The following is a 16,933-nucleotide window of genomic DNA, read 5'->3' as shown; positions in this document are numbered from 1 at the left end:
ATCTCTCTCTTATCGTGTACGTACACAAAAACCCATCGTGTACGTACACATTAGAGTTTGTATTCATGTGTATTCAATAAGCCTCCGTATTTATGCATGCAGCTGCTCCAAACCTTTGGAATAATCTTCCTTATCAAGTACGTCATGCCATCTCTTACTAAACTCAAAGCTTCGCTCAAAACTCACCTTTTTCAGACTTATTGTTTTGCTGAGGTGTTTTATTTGAAATTCTCCGTCAGTCTGAAAACCTTGCGGAAACATTTTTTGTTTGAAAATCTTTCTTGAAAACCTTGAAAGCCCTTGACAGTGAACGCTGCATAAATGCATAGATCATTGTTATATTATATAATTAGCTTCCAACACTGCTCTTACACCAGTAATGAAATATGTATGGTAGCAAACCTGAAGACGGTTTACGGACGATGACAATAAAGTGGGTGTCCAATGGATTATTTAGTAAGTTAAAGTCACCTGGAAATAGATTTTTTTCTTTCAAACATAAGAGTATATGCTTACGAACAATAAAACAATTTTTTTTAGTAATTGTTTGTCACGATTTATATGTTAAAAAAATATATAAAGTTGTTTGGGGGCTGACTCCGCCTACCCCTTTTGTGACGTCAATAGAGGCAGACTTTGCCTGCATCGGTACAGTAAACACACGTGCAAAGTACATGTACGTCCAATTCGTGAGTTGGTACATTTCAAAAAGTTCTTTTCTGCATTCAGCAGCAATACACCTGGTCGGCATTGCCGGAAAAAACAAAAAAAAATCTTTTTTTGGAATGTACAAACTCACGACTTAGTCCGTACATGTACTTTGCAAGTGTGTTTACTCTACGCGTTGCAGGCAAAGTCTGCCTCGATTGACGTCACGAACAGCGCCCTCTCGGGTCGGGGTCTAATCTTAAATTTGTAAATAACATAAGAACTAATTTTTTAAAACCTTAGTTAACTGTTTATTCACATTCCACTCATCAAAACACATATATTAGTGACAAAAGCTTTATTTTGAAAAAATACCACTTCCAGGTGACTTTAAAGTATATGAGACATGGCAGTTATACTGTTACTTTTGCATTTTTTATCTGATACTCGTTTTGTACTGAAGCTAATTTTAAGATCGACAGATGTTGGCTTGCTGTTGTTGCTGGTTGTGTGTATTTGTTGTATTTATGTGTATTTTTGTCGAGGGTGGTAATCTGGTCGGAGCATACCAGTATAAATTTGACGGCATATTTTGTTCCTTCATAAACAAGGCTGAAACTCCACTTGATTCCTGGAGAGTAACCCAGAATTCAAATTGTAATTGCCACTACCTGCATATTAGTATGTATATTGTAACACATTAGCATATATATATGCGGCTCTGTTTATCACTTTGGATGTTTGTTTTTTATTATACAGGTGGGTATTAAAATGGGAAAAAAATATGTAAAGAAAGTACACTGCCGTGTACTTCAAACATTGACGACCACGATGGGGAATAAATTCAGTTTGATGATCCACTCATGAGTCCTCCATGACACTGGAAAAAGACATTGAAATTGTATGACCTAATAGTGTAAAATGCAACGGTGTTTAAATACCATTCAAATGCAAATTTGTTTTCAAAGTCAAACAAAACGGTCCGTGACGTCACATAAGTGTAATGATTTGTTAATTGTTTTGTACAAGGACTTTTTTAACAGTTCGTTCTTGAATGTTGACGATATTCAAAAAAGGCATTGAATTTGACTTCTTGACTTGCGTTCTGAAAGAGTGTCAAACAAAGACGTATGGTTATAATTGACTTGTAATTATTTCACCACTTACATGAGGACTCTATCAATTGGAGAATGAGTGCATCACAAAACTCAGTTTGACCATGACCTTTGAGCCCCTCATAACAACACATTCTAAGCGGAGGACATACCAGCATCTGAACCCTACTTTACGATTACACATTTTTTTTTTACGGACGCTTATTTGTCATCACCAGATATCCACCACTAACTGCATAACCGATAATGAGTATAGCAATGATATCACGAACTTTATAGTGAAATCGGTCTATATAGAATTTATCGCAGAGCTCCGATGATGTTCGAGTACTGTGATCTATTCGGGAACCTTTTTACTTGAAAGAATTTGAGAGTAACGCTACTTAGATTCTGTATTTCTATTAGGGATTATTCTTCTTGTGGACATGTTCTTTCCGGATTTTCGGCGATGTCTCAAAAACAAGACCATCTTTTTTCACACGTTAGTTTTCTTGTATACATATATAACGATTGAAACAATCGAATAGTTTCAAAAACCAAAGGCATATTTTGCCTTTAAAGGGAAGGTACACGTTTGGTAATTGTCAAAGACCAGTCTTCTCACTTGGCGTATCCCAACATAAGCATAAAATAACAAGCCTGTGAAAATTTGAGCTAAATTGGTCATCGAAGTTGCGAGAAAATGATGAGAGAAAAAACACCCTTGTTGGACGAATTTGTGTGCTTTCAGAAAGGAATAAAGACTTCTAGCTAGAAGTCTTTTATTATTTTAGTGAGAAATTACCTGTTTCTCAACATCTATGCTACTTCAGAGGGAGCTGTTTCTCACAATGTTCTCCAATGCTCGTTACCAAGTCATTTTTAAAGTTAATGATTGTTTTGAGTAATTATCAAACGTGTGCCTTCCCTTTAACAGGCAGGATGTAAATGAAAAACACCACTTTGCCAAAGGAGTAGCCAGGTTAATATAAGAGCGCATATAAGTACATCATAACATTCTGCTAAATAAAAACATATACAATATGTTTCAGCTAATAAAAGATTAACTGGCTTGTTTTTATATAATATATAAAATATAAATATTTATCAATACTCTAAAAAGTAGTCTTGGTAATTTTAGCTGCTCTGTCTTTACAGAAAGACTCCGATATGGACATATCAGAACGTGCACAGTCCTTATCAAATCAGAGAAATTCTTTATTAGATTTCACAAATGTCAAAATCTTCGCTGGTGGGGAGTGGTGACATGAGTGGGTAATATTTTTTGTCTCTTTCTTTCTCCACATAATAATAATTCCTTGTAACACACATGGTGCTAACCACCAAGGCGCCTAGAACGATTGTAGACAATATGAATACATCATTCGGGACAAGGTCATCTATTCTTGAGTAAAGGGCATTTCTTCTGGGATTTTGTTCGCGGGGAATGATTGTGTAAAACTCATATTTTTTGAAGTGGCTGCTAGCTCTGAGACCCGAGACCGTGGGCAATGGTGACAGTTGAGTGTCAAGAAATATGATCAACACTCAAGCAGCACTTTTTTTTTTTTTTTCTTTAAATCGCACGATTATCACACACAGACAGGGTGTGTATAAATTCTAGTGTGATTTTTGTATGAAAAATAAATGAAAGGTTTGAAACTGACATGCTTATAGAAGCTATAACACTATGGAAACCAGTGGGTCCTCTGAAATAAAATTATGTGTGAAACATTTCAGAGCATACCGCAGCTTCACACATGTTTCTCTGAAAAGCGAGAATGCCATTAAACTTGAATGAAATTTCCATGATATTTGCATTTATATTTGGAGACCAGATGATTTGAAGGGGTGCTTTTTATTTGATAAACTGTTCTGTCTCCCTTTAATAGTTGAGACTGACATAAATTGAATTCTGCATTGAACAGAAGTTGACTTTATGCATTATTGATGAATGCTGCGTGCCGTACACTCGTTTCGTCATTTTAACAGTTTGTGTCAAATTGATGACAGAGAGATCCATATAGTATTGAACAATGGAATTAAACGTATTATTTATAAATATTTAATAGCCATGAAAAACACCTTTTTAAAGTTTTGTTTCAGAAAGACATTTGAAAATAATGAATGAACTATCCTTGTGAATGAAATGCCTTAGGCATAGATATTAAAGGGTAACAAATTGCATAAAATTGACATTCAGTAACAGCATGTTTGAACACAAAGTTTCAACAATTGAATTACATGTATATTAATCGGCAAACAACTGTCAAGTATATTTTGGACAGTCTTTAAATTGAGGTATTTCAAATGATGTGTCATTATGTACCAAACTTTTGAAATAGGTTGGTATATACTGTCTTGTATGCACGCTCGTTCACCATTTGGGAGGTGGGGGGGGGGGGGGTCAACGTGCCGCATCGCCTAAAATTTGCACTACACTGTAATAATTTCAGAATCGAAATTTGTTTAGTATTAGAATAGTCAATTCGCTTTCTTGTTCTCTCATATGCAAATAAGTTGAACTTTTTTCACGTCTGTTTCTGCATCCACAGTCCTTTGAACCTAAGACTATAGATATTAAATATTTCATTTCTAGATCCACATCGTTTCGAATCATGTTAGCTTCATCTATACTGATCATTCTAAATTTGTTTAAATCTCCCCTCACCAGGAACACTGGATAGAACCAGAAGCGTTGATCTTCGACAACAGGCAGTGTACATCGCCAATCTCTTCTATATCACTTCAGATGCCATTGCTTCAGTGATTGAAGACAAACAGCTTAGCGAGGAGGCATCCAAAAACTACAACTTAATCCTCATTGGAGGACCTAAGGAGAACTCATGGTCGAATCACTTCTTAGATAAAGTTCCACTGAGAACGACCGAACGAGGTATGTCCATTCTTTTATTTTATTTTATTAAAGGCAGTGGACACTATTGGTAATTGCTCAAAATAGTTATTAGCATTAAACCTTACATTGTACCAAGTCATGGGGAGCTAGTGATAGTATAATACGGCTCCCTCTGAAGTAACATAATTTTCAAGAAAGAAGTAATTTTCAACGAATTTGGGTTCCAGACCTCAGATTTAGAATTTGAGGTCTCGAAATCAAGCATCTGAAAGCACACGACTTCGTGTGACAAGGGTGTTTGTTTTTCCTCATTATTATCTGGGAACTTCGACGACCGATTGAGCTCAAATTTTCACAGGTTTGTTATTTTATGTATATTATGTTGAGATACACCAAGTGAGAAGACTGGTCTTTGACAGTTAACAATAGTGTCTAGTGTCTTTAAAACAACACGTCGTGTTCCAAGGGCCAAATTGCATGCGTCTGTGCAAAGATTAACGACATTTAAAAATGTAAAAATAAATATCAAAACATTAACACAAACAACAAGTTATTTATTTAAAATGTTAACAATAATGAAGGGACCGGACTGTTTTTAAAACGTGTGCAGTTCTCATTGGAGGAGTAGAATATTCCTACCACGGACACTCTCTGGTCGGTAGGAGGAGGGAGGGGGGGTGTTGAGTTGGAGATTGCAAACGAGAGTTTTTTAACAAGTCTTTTGGCAAAGTGTTCACTATGATTTCTCCTTCTCCCAGCCAGTGAGTCAAGTCCTAAGCAATTAGAGCATCATTAAAAGTGGTTTCCTGCCCAAGATCGTTCTACGAACCCTTGTTTGATAGTTTTTAGTAGGCCTTCTTCATTGACGTCATATGCTACCATAAGGGTAAACATAATGAAAGCACACAGCTGTATATATATCATTATTATTTAGATACCTTTTGCAAAAGGTTTGGCCAATGAGCAACCTTAATTTTTTACTCTTTATGGGGAGATCGTACCCTCAAAAATAGCAGAATACTCAGTACTTTCCCGAGCTCTGAAAAGAATCTCATGCATAATACTCGGGTGGGATTCGAACCCACGACTTTACCAATTTAGTGGGGTTTTTTCCCCACAGAGCTCGGGAAAGTACCGAGTAGGCCTATACAGTGCTAACACACATCGGTCAATGTGGGTCAAACAAAAATTTAATATACAAATTAGCTGCCGAGATGGGACGCCATGCTGAAGTGTTCATTTAACTATGCCAGGTTTTATTGTTATGGTCTCAACATTGCTTAAAAAACAGCGCGCCAAAATGGCTGCCAGTGCTTCGCGGGGTATCGGATTTCACCCAGAGTTGTTTGCCGATCATGCGTATTGGGGAAATGATGTGCATCATTGCTTGGATTAAGTTCCCTGGAATTCTGTCATCTTATTTTCCTCCACTGTTTTTTTCTTTCTTTCCAAGGTCAAATTCTGTTTTGTGGGTCACTCCTTTTTGGGGGAAAACAAGTGACGGGTCGCTACCCTCAAGTTAAAATGGTGCTCTAAAATTTCATTTAAACTGATACTCTCGCAGAACAGAATTTGAAAACATGACGTAATTGGATGTCAACAAGAAATGGGTCTTCTTACATTCCCCAAATGGGAATTTATTTCATCAGTCAAAAGGTCCAATCCGTCGCCGTTTTGATTAAATATCCTGGAAATTCAAGAATGAACTGACAAATAATTCCCAGTGCAAGAGAATGTTCAGACTCATGAGTGCGATGTCATTGGATGCTTTTGGATGTTGACAAAATTCGCCTTGGTTGGAAGGGTATCCAAATACAGTCGCATTTTACATAACCGTTTTTGTGTGGACTCTCTGTACTATCTGTTTGAAATTGAGTGCATTACAAAACTGAATTTGACCTTACTAGCACTGGACATGTTTGGTAATTGCCAATGACCATTGTTCTCACTTGGTGTATCCCGACATATGCATAAAATAACAGACCTGAGAAAATTTGGACTCAATTGGTCATCGAAATTGTAAGAGAATAAAGAAAGAATAACACCCTGACTTTGTGCGCTTTAAGATGTATGATGAAGGGCTTTAGGCCCGCAGTCTTTTACTATTTGAGTGAGAAATTACCTCTTTCTCAAAAACTACGTTACTTCAGAGGGAGACATTTCTCACAATGTTTATCAACAGCTCTCCATTGCCCGTTACCAAGTATGTTTTTATGCTAACAATAATTTGAAGTAATTACCAACAGTGTCCGGTGCCTTTAAAATAATCAACGTCACCAGACTGTGTCAATGACTATTTCGATGCCGCCTTCTTTAATGTTTCTTACACCCTGTTGTTCCATGTATCTCACTGTACAACATTATCATAACTAGAACGTACCGGCCATTGTGTGCGAGTGTACCCATCCTAATTATGATGGGTTTTGATTTAACAAAACATGGTTGGCAGTCACAGATGTAGCTGAGCTAGCTTTTGTTTACAATAGAATACTAAGTTCCACCCATTGTGTGCTGTGTCTTGCCCGCCACCCTATGCAAATAGAAGCCTCATTAGTCTAAATGTCTGTGGAGTCATTATTTGGTTCGGTTGTAGCACTTGAGTTTCTTCCAATGGTTTTGTTTGTCTCTTGTGCTTCACTATGCAGCTGCGTTTATCAACTGCTGGACACAGCCATTCTGATGTTTCTTCCAAGAACTGTTTTCTTGTCTCAGGAAATATAAATTATAGAATTATTGTCCCTCTAGCTTCTACTCTACATCGCTGTTGTTATATATATATGTGGTTAGGCACAAGCATTGAATACTTACAATATATCACATCTGCTATAGCCTGATAAAAGGTTTATTATTATAGTCAGAAATTACCTCTTTCTCAAAAACTACTTACTTCAGAGGTAGCCGTTTCTCACAAAATTTTATACTGCTGTTGATAGTCTATCAACAGTTCTCCATTACGTGTTACCAAGTAAGTTTTCGTGCTAACAATTATTATGAGTAATCTCCAATAGTGTCCAGTGCCTCTAATAAATAAAACAGAAATGTATTATTTCACTCTCCCCAAATTGGCTTCAAGTATTGGTCTTGTTGAAACCCCAACACAGCAAAGTAAGAAAACCCCCCACCGGCTAGATCTGTGAGCCTCAAATTGTTTGTAATAATACCTTTGTGTGTGATACTTTACATTATGAAAGAACTAATTAAGTTTTGCCATGTTGTACACGAATGACAACTACATATTTTAAAATGATTTCTTCAATTTACTTCCAAGTTCCGGTATTAAGAAGAAAAGAAAACATACATTGAAAGAACTCGTTTACTACCCCTCCCCATTGAAACACATCCGATAGAAAGAATGGTTTCCTAGTTCTCACAGAGACATTTGTTTTAGCTTTGGATGAAATGCGTCAGAACTGTACATTCCGGTGATACCATTTCAATTAAAGAGAGGAAGTAAGCCATACAACCCCGGTTTTGTCCAGGTACTTATGGGAAGCGTTTCTAGTAATATTTTTGAGAAGCCAATGTGGCGTTGTTTTAGACATGGCATTCTTACGCACACGCCTTTGTGTTGGGTCAAAGGAACAATACGGCCTCACAAAGTTTGTCTTATGTCTCCGTCAACCCCACGGAATAATTCTTTAGAACAATAATGGCAGGACCCTACAAACCTATCTTATGAACGAATATCAACTCAAAACATAGTGTGGGGATTGGTCTTAAGATCAAGGTCATTGTGGCCTAAAGGCTGGACACTATTGGTAACTGCTTATAACAATTGTTAGCATAAAAACTTACTTGGTAACGAGCAATGGAGAGCTGTTGATAGTATTAAACAATGTAAGAAACGGCTCCCTCTGAAATAACGAAGGTTTCAATAATTTCTCACTCGATTAATATTAAAAGGGTGCAGGCCTGAAGGCTTTTTAGGGATCTACAGCACACGAGGTAATAAGTATTTAACAGAGAATGTTTTTGCTTTTATCTGAGTTGCATTTTACCTGGGGAAAACAACCTCGCCCTCTTTTAGCCCGTTCCACGTTTCTTGTCCTCCTCAGGGATAGAGCTCGGAGAATGTATCTTCGAAGCTGAGAGAACCGGAGCGCTCTTCCTGGCCCCTCATCAGTCCAACAAACTTGCCTTAGTGCTGCTTGGATCTTCTCTCCATGGTCTTAAGGATGTGGTACAGCTTGCTGCCCCAACCATCCCTCCCATGACTCGCTCACCGGTAAGTGGCAACAACTTGATTTGTCTCGGTCTCATGAGGTATTTGGTTTGCATGAATTAGGAACCATAGTTTTTGATTTGCATTTGTGGCTTTCCATAGTTTTTCCAGCCTCGGGTGTCAAAAACCGGGGCTGTAACTTTGCTTTTTGTCAGAAGTAACTATTGGGTGCGTTCGTTTAGCTTCCCTGGGTCGACCTTGCTGTGCTCACTCGGGTGAGCCCCTAAGAGCTATTATCGAACAATCACACTCACCCTCTCGTGGTGACGGCATGCACATCAGGTCACCCCCAAGTGACCCACTCTACTAGCAGGGCACTAGGGGCTGACCCGGGTGAGCCCCGTCAAAGCTATTCGAACGTACCGGGGCAGACCGGGGTCGACCCAGGGAAGCTAAACGAACGCACCCATAGTTAACTTGCGGTTACAGCCATGTGTAAAATCTCTTTTGGGAGGATAGTGTTGGCTCTCTGAGAAGAGCCGGTCTGATTACATTCTCCTGAAGACGAGCAGAGTATACTGTTCGAAACGTAGAGACCAAACTGAGTCTTCTTAGAGCCAACACTCATGCCAAAATAGATTGTACATTTGGTTGTATCCCGAAAGTTTACTATTTATAGTTACTTCTTATTTCCAATACCATACAAAGCTTCAAAACACCACTTGTCTATTGTATTTTTCATGTATTTTTATGCGGATCACAAATTTGTATTTTTATTTGTACTGCAATATTTGAATGCATTATTTGTATGCATTATTTTTATGCCTACAGTATATATGTATATGAATGTGTTTATGTACTTGTGTATGTTGTATGTGTATTATTATGTCCATTTCCCCTGGGAGATATTTTGAACTTTTCTTGGATTGTGTATTTTGTGTATTTTCTTGTAGACATTTTATCACTGCTTTCTGTAATCTTGGCATTCTTAGATTTGTATGGAGCAAGTGGCAGTGGACCTAAAGTCTTCAGAGTCGTAGTTAGGCCTATTCAGTTAACATTTCGAAATTCCAGGCATGTGCCATTTACTTATTATCCTTGATGTTTTGTTAAATAATAATAGGAATAATACTAAAAAATAGTGAGAGCCTTTTCAATCCAAGGGTTGCACCAGTTTTACATCACTAAAAGAAGACATGATTCATTTGGTCACACTGCATAAAGTACATTGAGTTTGCTTCTTTCTGATTAATATCTAACCCAAGCTTTAACCCAAACCCTTTTAGTGTTAAATAACTTCACACCACTCCCCTTTTCATTGCCTGATTATTTAATTGATGTAATATAAAATATATTGCAAATAATCAAAGCTTTAATCCAAGACCCTTTGCCAATAAGGCTCTTTATTGATTGTGGTCTTAAGACCAAACTCCTAAACAGTTTGACTAATATTTTTAATATCACCCTTTTTTCAGTTTTCCAACCTGATTCCAGACTACGTTCTGACGGGACCTGATTTCAGGAGCAGGGGACCCGGCGGCTACCTTTGCACCGGTTTCTGGGGCAACAAGTGGGACTTTAGGCTAGAACTTTCCTCTTGCGTCTGCTAACAATAACCATGATATGAGATGGTGTCTGCTCTTTATGTTGACACCCCCTTACGTTCCCTGACCCCCCCCCGACTACTAACTAGTATTAGGGTTAGTTTTTGACCAGGGTTAGGGTTAGGAAAATACACTAGGGGTGTCGGAACATAGGGTTGACAGAACTTAGGGATGACATAATATAGGGAACATATATGGGATGTAACCTCTGAAAACATTATGTGGGTAAGTATATCCTCTTCAGTCAGAGTTGATTATGTCCCCCCCCCAAAGAAAGAATTTATTTTATTTTAATTAACATAAATAAATTCATAAATAAATTAATACATAACAAATTATAAATAAATAAATAATTAAAAATTAATAAATTCAAAAATATTTTTTTTTTTAAACAATAAAAAGATAAAGAAATAAAATAAATAAATAAAAATCTTCAATCCTAACCTTCCTGTGTTTTCTGGCCAGTCACTCACCCAAAATCCATCCAAATAGTCCGTGATTTGCATTCTAGAAGTTAGCACCATCGTCAGCTGAAAAACATCATTTCAGACTTTGACCGGTCAAAAAATCTAGAATCATAGTAGAATGTCTCAAATAAATGATGAATATGGATTTTCAATTTGAGTGAATATTTTGCCCTCGGGTAAAAGAGTGTTTATGGTACATGGCTGTATCAAGTTGCCAGTTGGTTTCTACCCAGTTTTGTTGTTGAAAACTGTGGTTTGTTATGCCAATTCGTGAATCTTTCTGAAAAGCACCGGTGAAGGGTATCAAAAATGATTGTTTTTTACTCAATTAAATCTGTTGAATCTCAAGGGAGCTCAAACACATTGTTAATTATTTTCACCAAAAATCACTCGTTGTCGTTTTCATTCAGATCTTTAGCCTTACTCCCATGCAGGAGTAACTGATTCCAAGGAAATTGCTGTTTCCCCGGGGTTTTCAAGGGTTTTTCAAGGGTCAGTAGTTCAAGTGTGGACAGGTCAACCTTAATTTTCTGAGAATTTCCCGGGGAAGGGTGGCCTGAGACGACTCCATAACGGTAAGGGTTGTGTTGGAATCCACGTTTATCATTGCCATTTGAAAGATTTTCCCTCACAGTGCACCCCCGACAGAATAAACGCAACATCTTTTATAATAATGTGTCCCAATTGTGTTTGACATTTATGTCAAATCAAAATCTAAAAGGGTGATTTGCGAGACAAGAGTTTTATCACTCGGCGCTAATTTAGTTTGCATACACTGCAATGCATGACTCGCACCACAAATGTGATTAAACACTTAACGTGCCAAACACAAAACCCCCATCTTACAATTACCTTCAACCAATGCAACGCACACCTCTGCTTTACCCAAGTTACGAGCCATTTATATCCAGGAATAGATCACGCTATGTTAAAAATAGAATCAGCCAGCGATCACAATTTCATTTTATTTGCGCAAGATATCGACCAAAAAGACAATTCCCCCTATGCGAGGTTTATTTTTTCAAAGAACTTGGGGCGATGAATGCTGGCGTGACGACACAATATTAATTTATAAATGTAATCAAGGTGCTAAATTTGAACAAATTTATCCACAAATTCGTATGTAACTGAATAATTGCAGTGAGTAGGACATGTACCGACTAGCCCAAGTTAACCCAACAAAACACACGTAGATATTTAGATTGTATTCTTAAAAGTTGTTTTGAAATTATCAATCGAAACAAACATTAACTTCTTCTTCTTCTTCTTTTTTTTTAGGGGGGGGGGGGGGGTGGGGGCAAGACATATTTTGGTAGGCTATTTTGAGACAATTTATTTATTTATTTTACATGAGGCCTAATTAAGACTATAGTTATTATTTTAATGTTTATTATTTTGTTGGTGTGGGGGAGGGGGTTGAGAGGCAACGGATCTGACACGCTTCTGTCTGTCGACGACTATTTTTTTATACCATAAACAAACCATTAATAATGTTGCATTATTTTCCAGGAGTATTTTTTTTAGAAAGATGAAAATAAATTTGATGGTAATGTCTCTTTGTTATCAAGACTCAAATTATAGAAAACTTATACATGTATACCTGGTTTAAGAGTCGGTATACAACCATTATATGAGCCCCAATTCCGACACCAAATGTTTTATATTTATATTTGTCTTCAATGCACACCATACAGGTGGTTGCTGGACACCCAATGGTATAGCAGTTTCATTACATGTTGTTTTCATCCAAACACAAACACCATTGTATGAAGAAGAAATTTGCCTGGAACCGTTGTGTTTTTTTAAACAAATCTCATTTATTATGAATGCCAGTGTGGAGAAATTAATATTTTGTGCTGTGCCGGGTGTGAGTAGAGTGTGGGTGGCAAGTGTGAACCCCAGTCCCTTACGGCTAACATAACCGATGTCGCCGAAAGGCATTCTGTGGCTGCTCATATACAATAGAGGTATGAAATACCATCTCTGTTATGACGTTATAGAATGTAGAGTTGCCTTGGTGATGCCAAACGACTGTCGCCATGGCAACGTGTGTTTAGGAAAGGTGCGCAAGAGAGACTCTGACCCGAAATTGAACGGCGAACACCATATAAGGCATGATTTTTTTTTTTTATGTCAATCTGAATTTATGCTTTCTTTGAAAATATTAAAATGTTGTAGGCAACTTATAGTGACCATCGGCAAGGTATGTCTTAGTCTTATTACGCGAAGTAAAGAAGTCGGCATTTTATCAGCCTGCAAGTGTTTGCCATTATTGAAATATTCAAATCGCTGTGTAGTTTGAGGTGGACGTTAATTTTGATCGTTTGTTTTAATATTTGGTGTATGATAAGAGAGTTGACACCTTATTACTGTCCGACTGCACATCATTATAGCAGTATGGTTTGACAATGATGACAAATCCACTAAATGTCAGTCACACGGAGTACTTAATGGGCTATCTTTACCATGCATACAAATTAGGTGGGTAGATGGTCTTAGCTTTCGATCAAAACCGGACCTTCTTCAGAGACATCAACAAGTACATCATCATTTATATATATATATTTATAATATTATTTCCATCATTTTCATAAAGAAGTCTTTTTATCTACAGAGATGAACATTGGGGAGATAATAAGTTTTTTGAATGTAGTTACTATTGTTGAAGTTAAACTTTTGTTGTAGGAAACAGTTGCATACGGCCTGATTTTTGTTTTCTCCGAACGTATTTGACAGAAAACAAAAACAAAAAACAGCAAACTGAGAAGCCAAACAAATCAAATAAACACCAAAACACCAAAACAACCAGAACAAAAACATAATTTTGTGTTCGCATATTCTACGCACAATACACTCATTTTCTTGTATTCATGCAACAGTCACGACTGCAGTCTGACGGATCACACGGGCGATTATCATGTTAAGTCTCGACATGTTCACTTTCTCGTCTGAATGAAACAAGCTTTGTAATCATTGAATACATTGTTGATCATCAAATTGGCCAAAAATCGAGCGATGCATCTCTAAAGTCCACATACCCCTGTGGCGAGGTAAAATATACTACAGTAGAGAAACAATGCAATCTGAAATTATCATATTAATATGAACAAACATGAAAAACTGCTATAAAAATAATGACCGCTTGTATTCAGAAGATTGATTTAAAAGCCAGAACAGATTAAATTGCAATTTTATTTTACCATGTAAGTATTGTGCCGAGTGTGTTCTGTTTTGTTTGTTCTTCCTTATGCATCTTGAATAAAAGGTAAAGTGAAATGATCGTTTTGAAAATATTCCATCCCCGCCTACTATCATACAGTAGGTGGAGCATCTGCCCGCAGTGTCGGGAGTCTTGGGTTCCAATCCCTTGAGGACCATTTGATTTTTCTCCCATCCCATGTTTGATTAAAAATATCACAGAGTGTCTTTGTACAGCAGGAATCATGTAAAAATCAACACTCGAAACTGAAAGCTGCTGTGTCAAAGTCTTGGTAACTGCAATACTGGCACCAAAGCTGCAAGGGTCAGCTGCAGCACTCAGCACCAAAGCTACTGGGGTCAACTATGGTACTAGCACCGAAGCTATTAGGGTCAACTGCAGTACTAGCACAAAAGCTGCTGGGGTAAACTGCATTACTAGCACCAAAGCTGCTGGGGTCAACTGCAGTGCTAGTACTAGCACCAAAGCTGCTGGGGTCAACTGCAAAACTAGCGCCAAAGCTGCTGGGGTCAACTGCAGTACTAGCACCACAGCTGCTGGGGTCAACTGCAGTACTAGCACCAAAGCTGCTGGGTCAACTGAAAGCTGCTGGGGTCAACTGCAATACTAGCACCAAAGCTGCAGGGTTCAACTGCAGTACTAGCACCAAAGCTGCTGGCACCAAAGCTGCTGGGGTCAGCTGCAGTTCTAGAACCAAAGCTGCTGGGGTCAACTGCAGTACTAGCACAAAAGCTGCTGGATTCAACTACAGTACTAGCACCAAAGCTGCTGGGGTCAACTGCAGTACTGATACCAAATCTGCTGTGGCCAGCTGCAGTTCTAGCAGTGAAGCTGCTGGGGTTAAACTGCAGTACTAGCACCAAAGCTGTTGGGGTCAGCTGCAGTACTAGTACCAAAGCTGCTGGGGTTAACTGCTGCAGTACTTGCACCATAGCTGCTGGGGTCAACTGCAGTACTAGCTCCAAAGCTGCTGGGGTCAACTGAAGTACTGGCACCAAAGCTGCTGGGGTCAACTGCAAAACTAGCGCCAAGCTGCTGGGGTCAACTGCAGTACTAGCACCACAGCTGCTGGGGTCAACTGCAGTACTAGCACCAAAGCTGCTGGGGTCAACTGAAAGCTGCTGGGGTCAAGTGGAGTACTGGCACTAAAGCTGCTGGGGTCAACTGCAGCACTAGCTCCAAAGCTGCTGGGGTCAACTGCAGTACTAGCACCAAAGCTGCTGGGGTCAACTGCAGTACTAGCACAAAAGCTGCTGGGGTCAACCGTGCAGTACTCGCACCAAATCTGCTGGGATTAACTGCAGTACTAGCACCAAAGCTGCTTGGGTCAACTGCAGTACTAGCACCAAAGCTGCTGAGGTCAACTGCTGCAGTACTTGCACCAAAGCTGCTGGGGTCATCTGCAGTACTAGCACCAAAGCTGCTGGGTTCAACTGCAGTACTTGCACCAAAGCTGCTGGGGTCAACTGCAGTACTAGCACCAAAGCTGCTGAGGTCAACTGCTGCAGTACTTACACCAAAGCTGCTGGGGTCAACTGCAGTACTAGCACCAAAGCTGCTGAGGTCAACTGCTGCAGTACTTACACCAAAGCTGCTGGGGTCAACTGCAGTACTAGCACCAAAGTTGCTGGGTGCAACTGCAGTACTTGCACCAAAGCTGCTGGGGTCAACTGCAGTAGTAGCACCAAAGCTGCTGGGGTCAACTGCAGTAGTAGCACCAAAGCTGCTGGGGTCAACTGCAGTACTAGCACCAAAGCTGCTGAGGTCAACTGCTGCAGTACTTGCACCAAAGTTGCTGGGGTCAACTGCAGTACTAGCACCAAAGTTGCTGGGTTCAATTGCAGTACTTGCACCAAAGCTGCTGGGGTCAACTGCAGTACTAGCACCAAAGCTGCAGGGGTCAACTGCAGTACTAGCACCAAAGCTGCTGGGGTCAACTGCAGTAGTAGCACTAAAGCTGCTGGGGTCAACTGCAGTACTTGTACCAAAGCTTCTTCGGTCAACTGGAGTACTGGCACCAAAGCTGCTGGGGTCAACTACAGTACTGGCACCAATACTGCTTGGGTCAATTGCAGTGCTAGCACCAAAGTTGCTGGGGTCAACTGCAGTGCTAACACCAAAGCTGCTGGGGTCAACTGCAGTACTGGCACTATGTGGTCGAAGTCTTGATAAGAAGTAGGCCTACTGGCACCCAAGCTTCTGCAGTCGAAGTACTGGCATTTGGTCTAGCAGAAGTTAATTTGATATTATTGGTAAAAGACGCATTATAATTACCATTGTCATCATTTTTTCCTTGGGAGATAAAAGCCTTGTCATCCATGAGGCCTACTTGATATTGAGAATACTTCCTGTCATGTCCTTCCTTGTCCGTTCTCATCCCCACCCTAAGGGATCCTGTTTCACGTTCTTGTTTCCGCTTTTCATCAAGCTAAGCTCTCACCTCTGCATCCGAATAGTCCACATGTTGAAGCAGCTCTAAAGTGGAGCATCATCCCTCTGAGAGATGATCTCACCCCCCTTGCTGAGAGACATCAAATGAGCGTCATCGGCTCTTCAGCAATATAACAACTCATGCATTTCATTTTAACTTGAAGCTGGCAACTGTACGAGCAATGTTCGTTTGTTAAAATAAGAATTATATAGAAACTACCTCTAGCTACCGGGGCAATGTCGGTGGTCTAGTCGCCAAGACACTGCTCTAGGTCGTGGGTTCGAATCCTATCCGAGTAATTTGCCTCGGGAAGGTACTAAATATACAGTGCTAATACACATCGGTGTTAAGTGAAAATAATTTTCCCCGATGCAAATTTAACATCTCTTATATTATACAAATATTGACTGCTTCGAGTGCTATGGTTAAAACTATGACTCCCGAGGTGAT

The 16,933-nt window shown here is 39.2% G+C and overlaps 1 protein-coding gene across 1 annotated transcript in view; it reads left to right on the top strand.

The window, feature by feature from the left end:
• Positions 1-10,632, top strand: part of LOC139946113 (uncharacterized) — a 44,434-nt gene extending 33,802 nt beyond the window's left edge. The window contains exons 27-29 of the mRNA XM_071943762.1: positions 4,417-4,638; positions 8,655-8,824; positions 10,237-10,632. Coding sequence (XP_071799863.1) covers positions 4,417-4,638; positions 8,655-8,824; positions 10,237-10,371 — 527 coding nt within the window. The 3' untranslated portion in view covers positions 10,372-10,632. The remainder of the gene's footprint in view (positions 1-4,416; positions 4,639-8,654; positions 8,825-10,236) is intronic.
• The last annotated feature ends 6,301 nt before the right edge of the window (positions 10,633-16,933 follow it).

This window comes from Asterias amurensis, chromosome 1 (assembly GCF_032118995.1).
Source record: "Asterias amurensis chromosome 1, ASM3211899v1".
Classification (NCBI taxonomy): Eukaryota; Metazoa; Echinodermata; class Asteroidea; order Forcipulatida; family Asteriidae; genus Asterias; species Asterias amurensis.
The sequence above is the reverse complement of the archived record's forward strand: the minus strand, read 5'-3'. Positions and strand labels throughout refer to the sequence as shown.